Here is an 18,490-nt window from a genome sequence, read left to right on the forward strand (position 1 = left end):
TTCTCCTCTGTCTGGTTTGGCAAGTAGTGGAGGTGTAGTCAGGTATGTTTTGAGCTCCTGGAAGGCTGTCTCGTGTTCAGGCAACCATTTGAATGCCTTGTATGGCTCTTATTTTTTGAATATCCTTGACTGACTTGGGGGATTCCAGTTCTAGTATGGCTCTTATTTGTTCTGAGCTGGCTTCTATTCCTCTTTTGGTCACCATGTAACCTAGGAATTTGCCTGAAGAGACTCCAAAATGGCATTTGGATGGGTTAAGCTTCATATTAAATTCTTCCAGATCTTAAAAGTTTTGTCTCCAAGTCCCGACATGATCTTCAGCTTTCTTTGATTTGACTACCATGTCATCAATATAGACTTCCATTGTGTCTCCTATTTGATCTTTAAACATTGTATTGACCAGGCGTTGGTATGTTGCCCCTGCATTTTTCAGGCCAAAGGGCATTGTTGTGTAGCAGTATATGCCTCTTTCCGTGATAAATGCAGTATGTTCCTGATTAGATGGGTGCATCTTGATTTGGTTGAATCCACTTGAGGCATCCATAAATGTCAGGAGTTCATGCCCTGCTGTAGCATCCACCATTGCGTCTATGTGTGGGAGCGGAAATGGGTCTTTTAGGGCGAGCTTTATTGAGTGTCATGTAATCTACACAAACTCTCCACTTGCCATTCTTCTTTTGTACCACCACTACGTTGGCTAGCCAGTTAGGGTACATGACTTCTCTTATCATCCTCATGTCCAATAATTTGTCCACTTCTTCATTAATGATAGCATGTCTTTCAAATGCAAACTTTCTTCTTTTTTTAATTGGACAGGCTTATAAGACTCATCTATATTTAGTTTATGCGTAATAATATTGGCATCTATACCGGTCATATCAAAATGTGACCAGGCAAAACATGAAGATTTACTTTTAAGAAAACTTACTAATTCGCCTGATGTTATCGGGGACATCGATCCTACCGATGACGTGCTTGTCGGGGTACTCGGGGTCTAAAATTACTTGATCAGTTTCCATTTTGGTTTCTGCCACATGAGTTGTCCTGACAGGGTATTGTAATTGTTAGGCGAGAGACTTACCTGCCTTGGAAGGCTTCATTGACTCAGTATAGCATTCCTGGGCAGATTTATGTTCACCTTTTATGGTTGCTACTCCCCATTCTGTTGGTATTTTGATGCATTGGTGATAGGTGGAGGGTATGGCCCTTACGTTGTGGATCCATGGTCTTCCCAATATGGCATTGTATGATGACAGGCAGTCCAGGACTCCAAATCTTTCATATGAAGATACTCCTTCCACATATGTGGGCAGGTGTATTTCTCCTAGTGTGTTCCTTGTTTCTCCACTGAATCCTACTAGGACATTAGACTTATTTATGATTTGGCTTTCATCAATCTTCATTGCTTTAAGGACATCAAGCATGATCAGGTTTACTGAACTGCCTCCATCTACCAGGATTCTCATGACACGAGCAGTCCCTATTTGCATGGTGATGACCAGGCTGTCATGGTGGAGGTCTGGAATGCCCTGCATATCAGTGTCGTCAAAAGTAATTTGAGGTAAATTGCTAGGTTTAAAAGGAGATTTTATTTTTGACTCCCTGACAATTTTCTTTGCAGCTGAGCTGGTCAGGCCACAAATTTCTGATCCTCCATTGATGAATTTGACTTCATAGAGAGGTGGTGCAGGGGGCGGATCACGTTGTTGCCTTTCTGTGTTTCTTCTTGTTCCATCATCCTCCCCGCTTTTTGTTGGCATTAGGTCTTTCAGGTATCCTTTCTTTAGCAGGTAAGCCACTTGTCTGCGTAATCCCAGGCATTCTTCTGTTGTGTGCCCTATATCCATGTGGAATTCACACCATTTTGTGGTATCCTTCCTTGGGTTGGGGTTGTCTGACTTCTTTGGCCACTTGACAATGTCTCCCATATGGTCTAGTCTTTTGATCAGTCCTGCAATGTCAACAGAGAAGTTATATTCTTGAATAGGAGGATGAGTGTAGGAGTTACCTCGTTGTTCATATGTGTAGTTGATTTCTGATCTGTCAGGTCTTGTGTAAGGAGATGGTCTGGAGCTGTTTCCTCTATGGTTAGAACTCTTTCTGTTGACTTTGTCATATCCAGAATTACTGTCAACATTGTCTGCCTTGTAGCCTTTGTCTTCCTCCAGCATGATGTAGCCTATGGCTAACGCTTGGACGTCTTCAAAGGTATGATAGGGCTTCATGGTCATTGCATCGTAGAAATCACTGTCCAGGGGTAGCCCTTGCCTGAAAGCTTCAACGGCTGTTCCAACATCACATCTGGGGATTGAAATCTTTTCTTTATTGAATCTTGTCATGTAGGACCTGATTGATTCTCCAGGCTTTTGTTTTACCCTGTATAGGTCACTGGATCTCTTTTCTAGTTCCCTGCTGCTGGCAAACTGATGATTGAAAGAATTGACCAGGTCAGCAAAGGACTTGATGCTTTCATTTGGCAGGTTTATGTACCATTGCAGGGCAGGTCCGTTCAGAGTTGTTCCAAATCCCTTACACATGGAGACTTGACGTAGTTCACTAGGAATTGATGATGCCAGCATCCTTTGTTTGTAATAGGCAACATGGTTTTGTGGATCTGTGGTTCCGTCATAGATTCTCATTGAGGGAATCACAAATTTCTTTGGCAGGTCTATTTTTGCTATTTCATCCACAAAGGGTGAATCAGCATAGCTCTCTGGATTTGCTTCTTCAATTGGGGTAGGAACTCCTGGAATCTTTTCAAATCTCTCATGAAGTTTTTGGATTTCCTGGAGCATAGCCATCATAATGGCCGTGTTAGTCTGATCTGATGAGGTCTCTTCATTTTGGAGTTCTCCTGAGTCTGTCTCTTCTCCTGCTTTGGACTTTGATGGAGTAGGAGTACCAATATTGGAGAAATAAATATTCCTTATGATTGAGGAGAATGGTGTGCCAGGCTGGACTTTCAATTTTGATCCTGAAGCTTTTTCTCCCAGCTGTATTTTTAGGCTGGATTCTGATTCTTTCAATTTTGCCACTTCTGCTTCAGCCTGGACCATTTTTTGTTTCAGCTGTTCCATTTCCAACAACTGTTGTTTGGCAGCAGCTAATTGTTGCTCAACGCTATCTCCTGCCATTTTTTCTTAGTTTTTTGTGGTGTTTAATTGTGGGCTTTGATTATTTTTGAGCTAGATGCCCCACGGTGGGCGCCAATTGTTTTGACAGGGTTTTCACTGATCTAGAATGTCCTGCCAGGGATTTATATGTAGGGTGATATAACTCAAACAACTCGCCTGATTAGTATAGTTAAGTGCAAAATGAACTAATAAATAATGACACAAAGATTTTATACGTGGAAAAACCCTGGGAATAAGGGAAAAAACCACAGGCACCAAGCAAGAAGTGATTGTTACTATGATTTTTGGTAGCCTGACAGAGTATTGTTATACCAGGCGTGACAGGCGAATATATTGCTTAAGAATACAAAAGTATAAGTAAAAGTGAGGGTATGTGTGATGATCCATCTGATCTTGTCTTCTTTTCTATTTATAGTTGATTTCTGCCCCTTTCTCTATGCCGTTTAGGGTTCCTGGTAAATAGGGAATGTGCCCTATTTACCCGGAGGTGGTTGCCATCTCTTCAACCGTTGCTTTTGACTATGTTTCTTATCTTTTCTTCTTTGAATTAGTCTTCCTTGTTTGTAGGGAACATATGTTGATTGCCTAGTCTTTGCCTGTTGTGCCTGAGTTATTTTCCTCCCAGGTTGCTCAGGTTGATTATCGCCTGTCTTGTATCAACTCCTGCTTGGTGCCTATCCGTGTTGAATCAATGCATGGTTCCAGATGTCTTTTGCCTGGAAGTTGTCTTTGGCTGTTGCCTGGCCTATGTCAGGTCAGGCAGGAAAATTTTGGGCCCAACAGTTGGGCAAGTTGATCTACCTGTAGACTTGCTAGAGTTTCCTTTAGACGGTTTTGAGATGGTAGTCGGGATGGATTGGTTAGGGAAGTACAAAGCTAAGATAGACTGTCATTAAAAGAAAGTGTCTCTAAGAGGTCCTAAGGGCATTAGTGTGTCTTATCGTGGGTTTGTTGTCAAACCCAAGGTTAAGTTGATTGCAGCTGTGACTTTGAAGTCCTATCTGAGGGAGGGGTGCCCGATGATCTTGTGCCATGTGAGAGATGACCGGATAGAGAGTCCGACAGTTGATCAGATACCAGTTGTGGGGGAGTTTTCAGATGTCTTTCCAGAGGAGATTCCGGGGTTGCCGCCGAGGAGGGAGATAGATTTCAGTGTTGAACTGAAACCGGGGACGGGCCAATCTCTAAGGCACCGTGCCGGATGGGTCCTAAGGAGTTGGAGGAGCTCGGGAAGCGGTTAGATGATCGATAGAGAAGGGATACATTAGACCTAGTGTATCACCGTGGGGAGCACCAGTTCTTTTCGTGAAAAAGAAAGATGGGAGTTTGAGGTTGTGCATAGATTACAGGGAGCTGAACCGAGTGACGGTGAAGAACAAGTATCCTTTGTTAAGGATAGATGACCTGTTTGATCAGTTGAGTGGTGCAGCAGTCTTTTCCAAGATTGATCTGAGATCGGGGTACCATCAGGTGAAGATTAGAGAAGAGGACATACCAAAGACCGCTTTTACGTCAAGGTATGGCCATTATGAGTATGTGGTGATGCCGTTTGGGTTATCTAATGCGCCGGCTGTGTTTATGGATTTGATGAACAGAGTCTTCAGTCAGTTTTTGGACAAGTTTGTGGCGGTTTTCATAGATGACATCTTAGTCTACTCCAAGACTAAGGAGGAACATGAGGAACATCTGAGGATTATGTTGCAGACCTTGAGGGAGCATGAGTTGTATGCTATGTTGTCCAAGTGTGAGTTCTGGTTATAGAAAGTTGCTTTTCTGGGGCATGTGATCTCTAAGGATGGGGTAGCTGTAGATCCTGCAAAGATTGAGGCAGTTACCAAGTGGGAAGCACCAAAGAACGTAGCTGAGATCAGGAGTTTCTTGGGTTTAGCAGGATACTACAGACGGTTCGTGAAGGATTTCTCCAAGATTGCTAGACCTATGACAGCTTTGATGAGGAAAGAGAACATGTTTCGTTGGGATGAGAGTTGTGAGACGGCGTTCCAAACATTAAAGGAGCGTTTGACCACAGCTCCAATCTTAGCATTGCCTGAAGGGAGTGAGAATTTTGAGGTTTATACAGATGCCTCAAGGAATGGGTTGGGATGTGTGTTGATGCAGAACGGTAGAGTCATTGCCTATGCTTCTAGGCAATTGAAGCCTTATGAGGAGAATTATCCTACACACGAGCTAGAGTTGGGTGCAGTGGTGTTTGCTCTCAAGATTTGGAGACATTACCTTTATGGGGCGACCTTTAAGGTATTTTGAGATCACAAGAGTCTCAAGTACATCTTCACTCAAAAGGAGTTGAACATGAGACAGAGGAGGTGGATGGAGTTAATTGGCGATTATGACATGTATATTATCTACCATGAAGGGAAAGCCAATGTAGTTATAGATGCCTTGAGCAGGAAGAGTGTACATGCTTTGTGCACAGCTATATCTTTGATGAGGTTGAGAGATGAGGTTGGGATGTTTGGGATACATATGATCCAGAAAGGGGATGCCATGGGGGATAGACAGTGCAGCCTGATCTTTATGATGATATTCGAAGTAAACAGGTGTTGGATCGTAAGATGGTGGAGTGGAGAGCTGGATTAGAGAAAGGGACAGTGTCTAGATTCTCTATTCATACCGATGGTAGTTTGAGGTTTGATGGGAGGTGGTGTGTCCCTAATGATGAGGAGCTGAAAAAGACAATCATGACAGAGGCACATTGTACACCAGGTTCGGTACATCCGGTGGTGACAAGTCAGTACAAGGATTTAAAGAAGACGTTCGTGGCCTGGATGAAGAAAGAAAAAATTGAGTTTGTGGCCCGTTGTTTGACATGCCGAGAGAGTTAAAGGGGAACAGCGACGATCACAAGGTAAGATTCAGTCTCTTGAGGTACCTGAGTGGAAGTGGGAATCCATTTCTATGGATTTTATCGTGGGTTTGCCAAAGAGTCAATAGGGTAACAACATGATATGGGTTATAGTGGATCGACTGACCAAGTCAGCTCAATTTGTGCCAATGAAAGATTCATGGACTAAGGCACAATTACCTACGGCTTATCGGAAGAATGTGCTAAGGTTACATGGGGTGCCTAAAGACATAGTATCTGACAGAGATGCGAGGTTTATCTCAAGGTTTTGGAAAGAGTTGCAGGAATCTTTGGGAACGACATTGAAGATGAGTATAGCATTTCATCCTGCGACAGATGGTCAGACAGAGAGAACAATAAAGACTCTTGAGGATATGTTACGAGCTTGTGTGATGGATTTTGGTGGTAGCTGGGAGCAGAGGTTAGATTTGATTGAGTTTTCTTACAACAACAGCTATCACACTAGTATTGGCATGGCACCATTTGAGGCTTTTATATGGTAGGAGATGTAGGAGTCCGATTTGTTGGGACGATAGTGCTGATGCAGTGGTTTTAGGACCAGAGATGGTACATGAGATGGTTGAGCAGATTAAGATAATCAAAGAGAGGATGAGAGCAGCTCAGGATAGGCAAAAGAGTTATGCAGATCTACATCGCCGGGATATAGAGTTTCAGGTTGGGGCTAAGGTTCTTCTGAAAGTGTCTCCTATGTGCGGGGTTATGAGATTTGGGAAGAAAGGTAAGCTGAGTCAGAAGTTCATCGGACCATATGAGATCCTAGACCGGGTTGGAGAGGTTGCTTATCGTTTAGCTTTACCGTCTTCTTTGGATAGGGTACATAACGTGTTTCATGTATCTCAGTTGTGCAAGTATGTGAGTGATCCGTCACATGTGTTAGAGGAAGAGAGCATGGAGCTAGATGAGTCCTTGTCTTACCTTGAGGTGCCTAAGCAGATTCTTGACCGGAAAGTTAGGAAGACTAGGACTGGTGAGACAGTCTTGTTTAAGATCCTTTGGTCAAATTATGAGGTTGAGGAAGCTACATGGGAGGCAGAGGAGGCCATGAGAGAGCGTTACCCTTTCCTTTTTGATCAGGTATGTATGGTTACGGGGACGTAACCTTGTTTCTTTTAGAAGGTAGGAGATGACCGCAAAGCGTTTTTGCACCTTTTTGTGTTGTGTCGGTATAGTTAGTAGTGGTGAGTCGGGTTGAGTTTGGTTGGTAGCATGTTTTGTGTTGAGTTTTGTTTTGGTTGTTGTGTCGGGAGTATGGTAGTATGTCTTTTCTTTGTTGTGGTTTGAACTTCGGGGACGAAGTTTTTTTAAGGAGGGAAGACTGTAATACTACGGTTTTATGAGTCTCTGGGTACTCTATCGAGTGGGCCTTACTCTGTCGAGTAAGGGTGTTTTGGTTTTTTTAAAACAGTATTCTGTCTGTAGGGTACTCGATTGAGTATCCTGGGTACTGGATCGAGTAAGTGGCACTCGATCGAGTACGTTAGTTACTCGATCGAGTAGCTCGGTTTCCGGGTAATGTTTTGTCGGGTTTTGTTAATAACACGGATTAATATATAAATCTTTCCGTCATCTTTATAATACAATTTTACAAACCTAATCACATTTAAAAGAGATTCAAGTTACGTTCTTCGCATTCATCCGTGTTATTGACAAATCCCGGAGCTTGAGAGGTCGGATTTCATCGTTCTTTGCATCCTTGTGATCCTTGCGTCGAGGGTAAGATCTACGTACCGATTTTATAGTATTTAGTCAAGTTTGTTTAAACCCTAATTTGGGGGATTGGGGATTTGTGTTAGTTTTTGTATGGTTAGTGATTATGTGATGATGTGTTAGGAGGAGGATTCGTAGAAGAGGCTTTTTGATACAGCTGTTGAGATCGTCTGCATGTGTTGCGTTCCAGGTAGGGTTTCCCTACTCAGTATTAGTCACATAATGTGTTGATTGTTGGTTGTGATTGTTTTATAATATCATACTCGTATTGTGACAGATGTTGGAGTTGGTTACTGTTGATAGTTGTGATTGATTGTATCTGTCTGTGATCTTCGGGGTGCGTCCCTGGCTGAGTGGGGTCACTTGCGGGAGTGGCTTCACGCCCATTATTCGCCTTCTGTGGAACCCGCCACAGAAGGGATGTGCACATTAATGGATTTGGGTTTATCGCTCTATGGTATGAGCGGGGCTTAGGTGGGAACGGCTGCGGTCCCCCACTGGCGGAGTGGAGTTACCTGTTGCGATGGGTACTCTGGCAGGACTACACACTTTAGTGTGTAGTCAGTGATGAGGAGTTGATTATGGAGTTTGGGTTATGTGACGATTGAGATGTGTTGGTTTCTGTCTTATTGTAATTATATATGATTGTGTGATTAGTACTGACCCCGTCTTTGTTTTGAAAAACTGTGGTGATCCATTCGGGGATGGTGAGCAGTTGTTGAGCAGGTATGAGTCGAGACATATGGGCTAGCTGGGATGTGTCACCACGAGATGATAGAGTCTTCCGCTGTAGTTTGAGTAGCTTATCAGACATTTTGATTAGTTGTTAGACATTTGGTTTAAGAACATGTAACATCAGTTGGTTTTGGATTGTATTCACTAAACTTTATACTATTTAAATGTTGTTTCTTTATTGTCTTTTTATTATCATTGCCTCGGAAAATCGAGATGGTGACATCTTTATACCTGAGTGGTCCTGGTAAGGCACTTGGTGTATGGGGGTGTCACAGGGGTCCCTTCCTTATCCTTATGACGCCACTCCAAACATTTAGGGTAATTGGTTAAGTTTTGAAATAATTTCCGATACAATATGCAATCATTTGGACATGCATGTATTTTCTTATATTTCATACCCACTCCTCTTATTAGTTTTTTCGCCTCATATGTCTTAACAGGTAGAACATTACCATCTGGAAGCAACTCCTTTATCAAAGCTATAAAACTAGTGAAATTTGCCCCCTTGATATTATACAACTTCACCACAGCCGACATTTTTGTGAACTTACAACCAGGATAAAGAGGTGCTTCAGACTCACACAACTTCTCATACATGTTGTTAAGGTCATCCCAATTAATAGTGTCATCACCTACATCTTCAAAAGCATTCGACTCATCATCATTCTCTTCATTATCTATAGACCCAACATTCAACTTCTCTGCTTCCAACTCTTCCAACTCAAAAAACTCGGCAAACTCAGGATCATCATCAGTTAGCCTTTCGTATACATCAACATCATCTTCTTCAAAGCTATTCTCGTCCTCTAATGGTTCCCCATGAAAAATCCAACGTGTATAGGATCGACTAAATCTCCACTTTTCTAGGTGTATTTTAACGTCCGGAAAAGTCATATACCTAATATTACCACATCTTTCACAAGGACATGGAATACTAGAAGAACCTTTCAAATTGTTCGAAACGACTTCATAAAATTCAGCTAAACCATCCTTATAGTTGGGGTCACTCATATTTGCATCAATCATCCAAGTTCGATTCATTTTTCTACATTCGTAATATATAGGCAACTAATTCAGAAAATACAATAATAGGCAAACAAATAAACGAAATTTAGGAAATCAATTAAGCTAAATTATCAACAAATCTTAATAAGAAATAGTTAATAAGCTAAGAAACATATATACCTGATTGATAAACACGATGAGGGAGAGAAGACAGTGACAACAGTGACGGAGATGAAGACAGAGAGAGACGATCAGGGAGGAATGGAGGATGATATTTGTGTATAGTAGCAGTATTAGCTTGTGTTTGTGTTTTGTAGCGTATAGCAGAATAAAGCAATATGTTGTTCTTAAGATTTTCATAACATTAATAACAACGGTTATTTAGTCTACAACTGTTGTTACAACCTAATAACAACGGGTTCTAACAAAACCGTTGTAACTACTTTTCACTAATTTTGCGCCAAATTATTAACAACGGTTAAAATGTATTACAGAGTAAACTGTTGTTATTAGTTTTTATATTAACAACGATTTTGAAAGTATGAACCGTTGTTAAAACCAATTACAACGGTTAACAACACAGAACCGTTGTAATTAAGTTTGGTAAAATTCGCGCCATCCATTCTACAACGTCTTATGGTGATTTTCGTGAATAAGCGTCGATAAAGGGCCGTTGTAGTTGCCTGTATTTGTAGTAGTGACTTCTAGTTTGTGATATTGTAAGTGTTCAATTTTAGAACTTTTCTTATTCTTTTGAAGATAGGGGATTTTAATTCTCCTAAAAACATTGATTTGTTTTGATTTTTATCCATTTTTGATGAAATATATCCTGAAAATTTAGAAAAAACAAATCAAATAATTAAATTAAAATAGTTACAAATCAAAGTTGATTTTCTTCCTTTGATATTTGTCAAAATTGATATATTTAGCTAATTATATTTTCAGTCTACCAAAGATTAAGATTTTAGAATATACTATAAATAGACAAGATTTATTAGAAAATAAGTGTATTAATCCAAGTTATAGGTGTTAACATTAGTGTCTCCCCAACTTACAAATATAATATATGGCTTCACAATCACCCCTTACAATGAAATTTGAAGTACCAACACCACCAGCTGAAGTGGTGAGTAAAATAAGTGAAAAGGAAATCACAGAAAAATATATCTACAGTTCAGGCACAAAGCAAGAGAACTCTTCGCTTCCTTACATAGATCCAGCCTTAGTTGATTTTCAATTACTTTTACATTCCGACGAAGAACTTCAAAAATTTGGATCACTTATCAATTCTTGGGGTTGTTTTCAGGTACGTTTTTTGTTATGTTGCATTACATTTATTATAATAAACTTCTTCATAATATACTTCAGTTACTATTATTACATTTATTTTACAAATAATACCACAAAAATATATCAACATCTTTTCAAAATATTTTTTTTTATGATACATATTAGACAAACCGACATATTAAAACCAAAAACAGTTAGTATATTATAGGGGCTTTCTCTCCTGTATCCCTGAAATACTAATTGCACCCTTAAACTTGATTAGTCAAGTTCAAGAGTATAATTAGTATTATGCCAAACGCAGGGGTACGATTAGAAAAGTAAAAATTTCAGAGATAAAAGAGAGAAAAACCATATATTATATAACCTATATATTTTATAACGCATTACAAGTGCTCTATGATTATAAAGACCAAGAGAAAGGAGATCCACTCCATCAAATTTGACATCCACTATCATCCTCCTTTTAAGAAAAGTCGTATTTTCTCTTCAATTACGACCTCGTGTACCTTTTTTTCGGTTATACTAGGTAGTTCCGGGGTCTCTAATCCCCTTGTTTATATTTTGAACGAACGATTTGTACTAGTTTATTTTATTTATGAATGTTTATTGTTGTCCAAAAAAACAAAACAAGTGCTCTAAACCAAGCTATTTAAGAATTGATGCTAGTATGTCATACTTATATACTCCTTCTGTTGCGCGATCATTTGTTTACCTATTTATTTTTGGGTTTTTTATTCATTGTTCACCTTTACATATTAGCAATATTTCTAATGGTAATTTGATGTTTCACATTCAATTATTATCTCCTTGTTATTCGTTAACATTTAACAACCACCACAAATGGCTCCCTCATCTCTGCTTTAACCTTAGAGGTAAAGGTAAACAAATAATTGAGACGGAAAGAATATAAATCCTATGAATAGCGACACTAATAGAACCTTAAACCAAATTAATTTAAATAAACTTAGGCAAGGTTAAGGTGGAGACTCATATGACGCTAAATGATGCGGAGTAAAAGATATAAATAGAAAAGGCATGATAAATAATAATATAAACACAAAGCTAATAGGACGCTAAATCAATTTCACCATTATTTCTCAGTATATAAATTTGTTTCAACTTTCAAATATATCAAAATAACAAGGTGAATTATTTAGTTTTAAATAACTCAGGTGGCCGGCCAAATTTTATTGAGTTTAGATCATTTATTAAGTTTTTATGTTTTACCCTCTATCCCAATACTTTAACATCTTGACACACCATTTTCAAACAATAAAAATTGGTATATCAAAGTGTTTATGTGTCATTAAAAATAGCAATGGGGCACAAGATAAAACTAGGTATGACAATGGATCCAGGATCCGCTCCAAATCCGCAAGATCTGACTCGCATGGATCAGATACGGATCCTAATTTTTGGGACCCGTTGGATATGAATCAAGTCTGGATCCATTACTTATAAAACGGATCTAGAGCTGGATCTCAGCACTCAGATCCAGATCCAATATTAATCCGCGGACCCATTTTCAATTAAAAAGAAAAAAAACTATTAAATTACTCGTTTACCGACTTCATAAATGATTAGTTATAGCATAAAATAAATAAAATTGGTAGTGAATGACTTGACTTAGTAATTGTTACTAGCAATGCCATTTAATTTGGCCGCTGACATTGAATTTTATAGATTTTATGCCACTTTGTAGTTCTAAAAGATGAAGTTGGAATGCTACTACGTGCGTACAATATGCCACAATATGCCAGTGACTTAGTCTATTATTGGCACACTTAATTTGGCATGGGTAGTTAGTGTTACTTAACTTATAATGCTATTGTGTTTGTTGTTTAATTTGTTATTGACTTAGGTCCGTATAGGATCCAAATCTGATCCGGATCCATCGGATATGGATCTTAGAAAATTGGACCCGTCAGATCTGGATCCATATGGGAAATGCGGATCTGGATCTGGATCTGGATCCAGCTACATCCGGTCCAAATCCGACCCGTTATCACCCCTATATAAAATAATAAATAGGACAGAGGATTTCCAATAAAATTTTATAGGATGTTGATTTTCACAGTACGCATGTTATTCTCACACTAATTGTTTTTTACTATTACACTCTTCTCATTTTCCCTTTTATTTCTCTCTAATTTGTTCTCCTCTTAATCCTTATCTCATCCCATTTCCTCTCCCACCAACCATCACCATCAACTACAACCGTTAATTACTCCTTACACCATCATCATCGACCATGACCATTATTATTATTATTATTATTATTATTATTGAATAATATTATTATTATTATTATTATTATTTTTATTATTTTTATTATTATTATTACTACTACTATTATAAATTATAGTACATTAATTTTTTTGTGCTTTTGTCCATGTAGTATATTAGGTGTTTGTACTGGGACAACTATGGCTAAAATAGTTTACGGTGTATTACTTACTGAGTAAAAAAATGCAAAAAGAAAAAAAAAAACATGTATGTATTGCGTAAATAAATTTTACAATCAAATGTACTACGTAGTATATCTCGAGAAAAAAAGGAGAACAACAAAAAAACATGAAAACCCATATAACACCAAATTTGACCACTTACCTCCATTGTCCATTAGCGCCAACCGTTGAGTATCGCTTGTTGCAGCCATCAGCCCTACTTGCTGCCATCGCCCATGCCCCTCTCCCAGTCCTCTCATCCCTCTCGAACTCCTTATGCCTCTATCTCTGGCTTCCTCGCCGGTCACCAGCCATGCTCTCTCAACCGCTCCTCTCGCTGGTGACATTTGCAATATATAACCAGACTTTTGGTGACATTGCAGTTGGTAAATCATGGCATAACAAGCTCTAAACTTGATCAAGTAATTCAAGTCTGCAAAGATTTTTTCGCGTTACCTGTAGAAGAGAAGCAAAAGTACATTCAAGTTCCAGGCCAGTTAGAGGGATGGGGAGGTGACACAATGTCTAAGGATCAGAATTTGAATTGGAATAACAGATTCCTTCTGTTTATTTACCCAGTGGAACAAAGAAATCCCAAGTTTTGGCCTGATGAAAGCCTATCTAAATTCAGGTAACAAATTCACTTAACATGTGTACATTGATCTTTTCATATAAAATGTAAGCTAAATATTTGAACTTTACAATTATAATATATTTACAATATAAATATGCAGGGAAATAGTTGAAGACTATGCTGCGGAGTTAAGAAAAATATTTAAGGTGGTGTGTAAAGCGATCTCTAAATTATTGAACTTGGAGGAGGACAACGTATTAAACAAGTATGCAAAAGATGGGATAATGGGTTTCAGAGTAAACCATTATCCTTCATGTCCATTCCCAGACAAAGTAGTTGGCCTAAAAGCACATTCTGATGTGCATCTATTGACCTTTTTGTTGCAAGACAAAGAGGTTGAAGGACTCCATGTTGAGAAAGATGGCCAATGGTATAAAGTACCAATAGTTCCTGGTGCCCTTGTCATTAATACTGCTGATATGTTGGAGGTAATTCTACCCTCACATTTTACACTAGTGGCGAAAATAAGATTTTGAGATTAAGAGGAAAATTTTCGAAGGAGAATTAATTTTGCAAAGGAGAAAATTAGGAAAAAAAAAATATAAAGCCTTTACTCTGAAGTATAAAATTTTCATTGTTGGGTTGAGACTGGTTAAGGCCACCCTTGAACCTAAACTTTAATGTACAAAAAAACACTATTTAGAAAAGTGTATAAACTATGTAATAGCATGGAAAACTATAAAACGACAAATAAAGAAAATGTTAAATCTTTTCTAAAATGACAAAAAAATTGAAACGGATGGAGTAGATTATCTTCAATACTTTGACAAGAAGACGGTATAACTAGTTCTAGATAAGTAGTTCGACTTTTAAATCTTATAATACAAATTGTAACAATAAGGAATGTTGTGCTGAAGTGTTGATAACCTCATGTTGAGCTCTTGCTACATGGTACATAATAGTAGATATTGTCTATTTTAGGCTAGCTCTTCAAGGCCTTATTTGTGAGCTATTTCCCAAAAGGCGTCGAACTACTAAAGTTGGCTATTATTGTCGGTTTTAGGCAAAGCCATCAATTATTATTCTTGGATCCTTCCCAAAAGGCCTCAAGAATTTGTCAAAGTGGAATTTGGGTTTGAATCTAATAAGAATGGTTTCATTCACCGAAGAAATAACGATTTTATTTGAAAATTGTGTATACATTTTTTAAGGAATTTACAAACATATTCAATTTGAATGAATGCAGATTTTGACTAATGGCAAGGTAAAGAGTGTTTATCATAGGGCTGTGGTTGATGGAACGAGAGAAAGGATTTCTTTAGCGTGTGGATTTGGTCCACCACAAAATACAAAAATTGGGCCGTTGAATGAACTTATTACTGAAGAGACACCCAAACTTTACAAGACCGACTCAAATTATGTGATGACTGCCGTCTCTAATTATGCACTTGGTAATAGAACCATCGACACTATGAAAATTCATAGATCTTCCAATATATAAGTCTTGATTGGTAGTGAATTTTAATATTGTTTTCTCATGTACGGCATCGAGGGTTTTCAGATGAAGAGAGAATTTGTTATTATAGACATGAAAGAGTAATATTTAAATCAAGTATACCTTATAGTTGTACATACTTCTATCAGATTTTCCATATGCTATTAGGAAATTGTGGATGGTTGGTATTATAATTAGTACATTATTACCTAAGTTTTTTTAAGACAGTAAAATGATATTTTACCGAATAGTGGTTGCATTTAAATTATACTTTATGGAGTTTTTAATTACCAAAAAGGTAGGAATGTAGGATTGAGCACTTTTCAGTCTTTAACAAAAATGTTATTAAAGCGAAGCGTTTCGTCTGAAATCAATATGAACATAATACTTGTAGAGTTATAGTAACTTGTCCTCAAATTTTAAATTTGCAGCTCACGAGTGGATCTCTATACTTGGATCAAATAAATTGAAATATTTGTTTCTTTAAGTACATTAATTTTCAAGAATTATAAAGAAATGGGATTTTTTTTTCCTATGAAAAATTGTATTTTCTTATATATGAAACAATCACTAAAAAAATAAATTGTTTAGTGTTTTATAAGTAGAGGAATGAGAGATGATCATAGTAGTTAATGTCAGGATGGAACTGGAAATAAATATAATTAAATGTATTTAGGGCTAAATTTAAAAATTATACAAATCGATATATTTTTGTATATTCAGAATCGGACAAAAAACAGATAAGTCTATAACATCTTAATAATTAACATGCTTGTGTAACTTACTTGTTTTTAGCCTTTTATATAATAGTTTAATGAACATGTTACTCTGTAACTAGTTTAGATCCCGCATAATGAATGCGCGATATTTATAGAGTTAATAATATAGACCTGTGGACATGGGCCACGTCTCGGTCTGTGGATTTGGGCCACCTACCGATCTGCGGTCAAGGGCCACCTGCACGCCAGGCCAATCTGTGGACATGCAGCGGTCTTTTGAAAGCCACGCTCGGCGGCGTAAAGATGCTTTCGACCGGATCGTTTTAGATCGGTCGGTTTCGTCTCGGTAAGGGTCTCGAAACGATTAGAGATGTTCGGAGTCGCCACCAAGCATTTGTGGGATGCTTGGAACCCGTTCGAAATCCACTTTATACCTCGGTCAAATCGAAGCACAAAGCAGTGTTTGACATAGGTACTAAAGATAAGGAAATCATCACTCTTTAGCATCCTATCTCTAGAATGACTCTCGTGCGTCCTGGATAAGGTCGTCCACTATCCAAAGTTTCTGAGTAAGAGGTGAAGGTACGTATTGGGAAGCCCTTTAATCAGACACCCAATCCCGCCCGCGTTAGCGGCCTCTACTGATCGATCTTGGTTGGTTGAATGCAAAAGTTTATAAAACGGTTTAAATGCATGAATGCGCATCCAATGATTTAAACCTAACATGTGAGAGCTTTCTAAGTCGGTTGATTTAATCCAAGTATCAAGTATAAGATGTCGAGTTGGATTAATGATTGATTTGCATGCAAGACGGAAATTAAACATCCATTTACCGTATTAGGTTTAGGGTGCATAACATGATCCATTTGTCTTAGTAAGGCATTTTGAAAATATGGTTTTGGATAATCAAATAGTCATCTGATCCGTCCTATATCCGGGTTAACCGGAGTCGGGATCGTCCTAGACTAATGCTGGAAGGGAACATGCCCTGTACCAGACGGCTATATGAGGCGCGAGCCAGCCGGCGGTGTAAGGGGCCTCCCTCTGGTTTTGAAAATGAGAAATGGAAAGCCTGTTTAGGCGCGGGTTAGTCCACGGTTTATGTGCCGTGTTCTGACCTTTTAGAAAACGTTATAAAACGTGTTGAAAATGGGTATTTGAACCCGGTTTGATTTGAAGGGGTCGTTTAGACCGCATTTGTTGATTTGAAGAACTAGACTCGAATAATCATCATTGTTTTGATAATATTCGGTGTCGGGTTCGATTTGACAATCTTGACATGAGTAGTTTTGAAAATGATTATGGACTAATTGTTTTAAGTCCATTTGAATGTAATTAGTCGATACTCATTGTTTTAGCAGGATTTTCCTGAAAGGATCCGGCTTGATTATAGAGTAGTCAGGGTATCTAGTTCTATAAGTTTGGAATGTTGTGAATGAATAACAAGGAAAGACTGAGTAAGAAGAATAATGCTTATATTACTTTGATAAGCTAAATACAAATTTGTGTAAGTAATTGGATATTCGGGAAATAATGTAAGATAAATTATTAAGTTACTCAACGAATGATCAATGAATTACAAATATCAGATTACAATATTTATAGTCATGCAAATATGAACGTTGTATTGATCTCCAACGTCTTCCTCTTTTGTTGGAGTTGTTACCGGATTAATAGGGCACATTCCCTATTAATTCGGTTGACTCGTTCTCCTTTGATTATTCTTCAACTCATTCTCCTCTTGTACGTCCAGGTTCATGGGTGATATAGCTTCATAGTTAGACTTGGTCTTCCTTGAGAATAGGACATGAACATTAATCTTTATATAACCGTTTTGCTGCTCTTAATCCAGCCTGCCTAGGTGTACTGCCAGGTTATTCCGTGCTTACCATCAGGCCTTTCTTCTGGGATTAAGTAGCCTATTCATCCTGTAATATTCTTCATCCGCCAGGCAGTGGTTAGATTTGTCCGGTCTCTGTTTGCCTCAATCAGCCTTGTAAGGTCAGGCCAGGTTGCAGTCAGGCCAGGCTAATCTGGGCCTAACAATTGCCCCTTGACATTTTACCCGTGCTGGATCAGGCCAGGGGTGAGATGTCAACTTTACCGGGTTAAACAATAAAAAGAATCGTATTTACTCAATGACTCTTAGACTCCTAGTTACCGTTGAACACTTATAACGGCTAATTTGCGTGATGTCATGCTGAGAGTTTTGTGTTTTCTAGGGTTTTTACACCGTTATACATCTTCTATAAATACGGTATTTGGGATGAGGTTTGTTTTTTACCAAATTTCCTCCACTTTCTTTGCTAAATATTCTTCTGAAATTCTTCTGAAATTCTTCTCTACTTCTCAGCAATCCTGTTCTGCTAGTTTAGATTTTTCTCAACAATTTCAATTTCATCACAATAAATCAAACATTCATAGATATGGGAGCCAAGAAACGTCCTGTATCTCAAAAGACTGCTGCATCTCAGATAGCTGTTGCTGAACCTGAGCCTAT

The 18,490-nt window shown here is 38.4% G+C and overlaps 1 protein-coding gene across 1 annotated transcript; it reads left to right on the top strand.

The window, feature by feature from the left end:
* The first annotated feature begins 13,329 nt into the window (after positions 1-13,329).
* Positions 13,330-15,277, top strand: LOC141595513 (codeine O-demethylase-like). The gene is made up of 4 exons (XM_074415480.1): positions 13,330-13,542; positions 13,586-13,833; positions 13,937-14,264; positions 15,023-15,277. The coding sequence occupies exons 1-4, from the start codon at positions 13,330-13,332 to the stop codon at positions 15,275-15,277; spliced, it is 1,044 nt and encodes a 347-aa protein (XP_074271581.1).
* Positions 15,278-18,490: the final 3,213 nt, after the last annotated feature.

Source organism: Silene latifolia, chromosome 8, assembly GCF_048544455.1.
Source record: "Silene latifolia isolate original U9 population chromosome 8, ASM4854445v1, whole genome shotgun sequence".
Classification (NCBI taxonomy): domain Eukaryota; kingdom Viridiplantae; phylum Streptophyta; class Magnoliopsida; order Caryophyllales; family Caryophyllaceae; genus Silene; species Silene latifolia.

Coding starts and splice junctions, on each gene's coding strand:
- LOC141595513 (XM_074415480.1), top strand. CDS start 13,330: ATGAAAACCCATATAACACCAAATTTGACCACTTACCTCCATTGTCCA. Junction 13,834..13,936: donor GAAAGCCTATCTAAATTCAG/GTAACAAATTCA, acceptor ATAAATATGCAG/GGAAATAGTTGAAGACTATG. Junction 14,265..15,022: donor ATACTGCTGATATGTTGGAG/GTAATTCTACCC, acceptor GAATGAATGCAG/ATTTTGACTAATGGCAAGGT.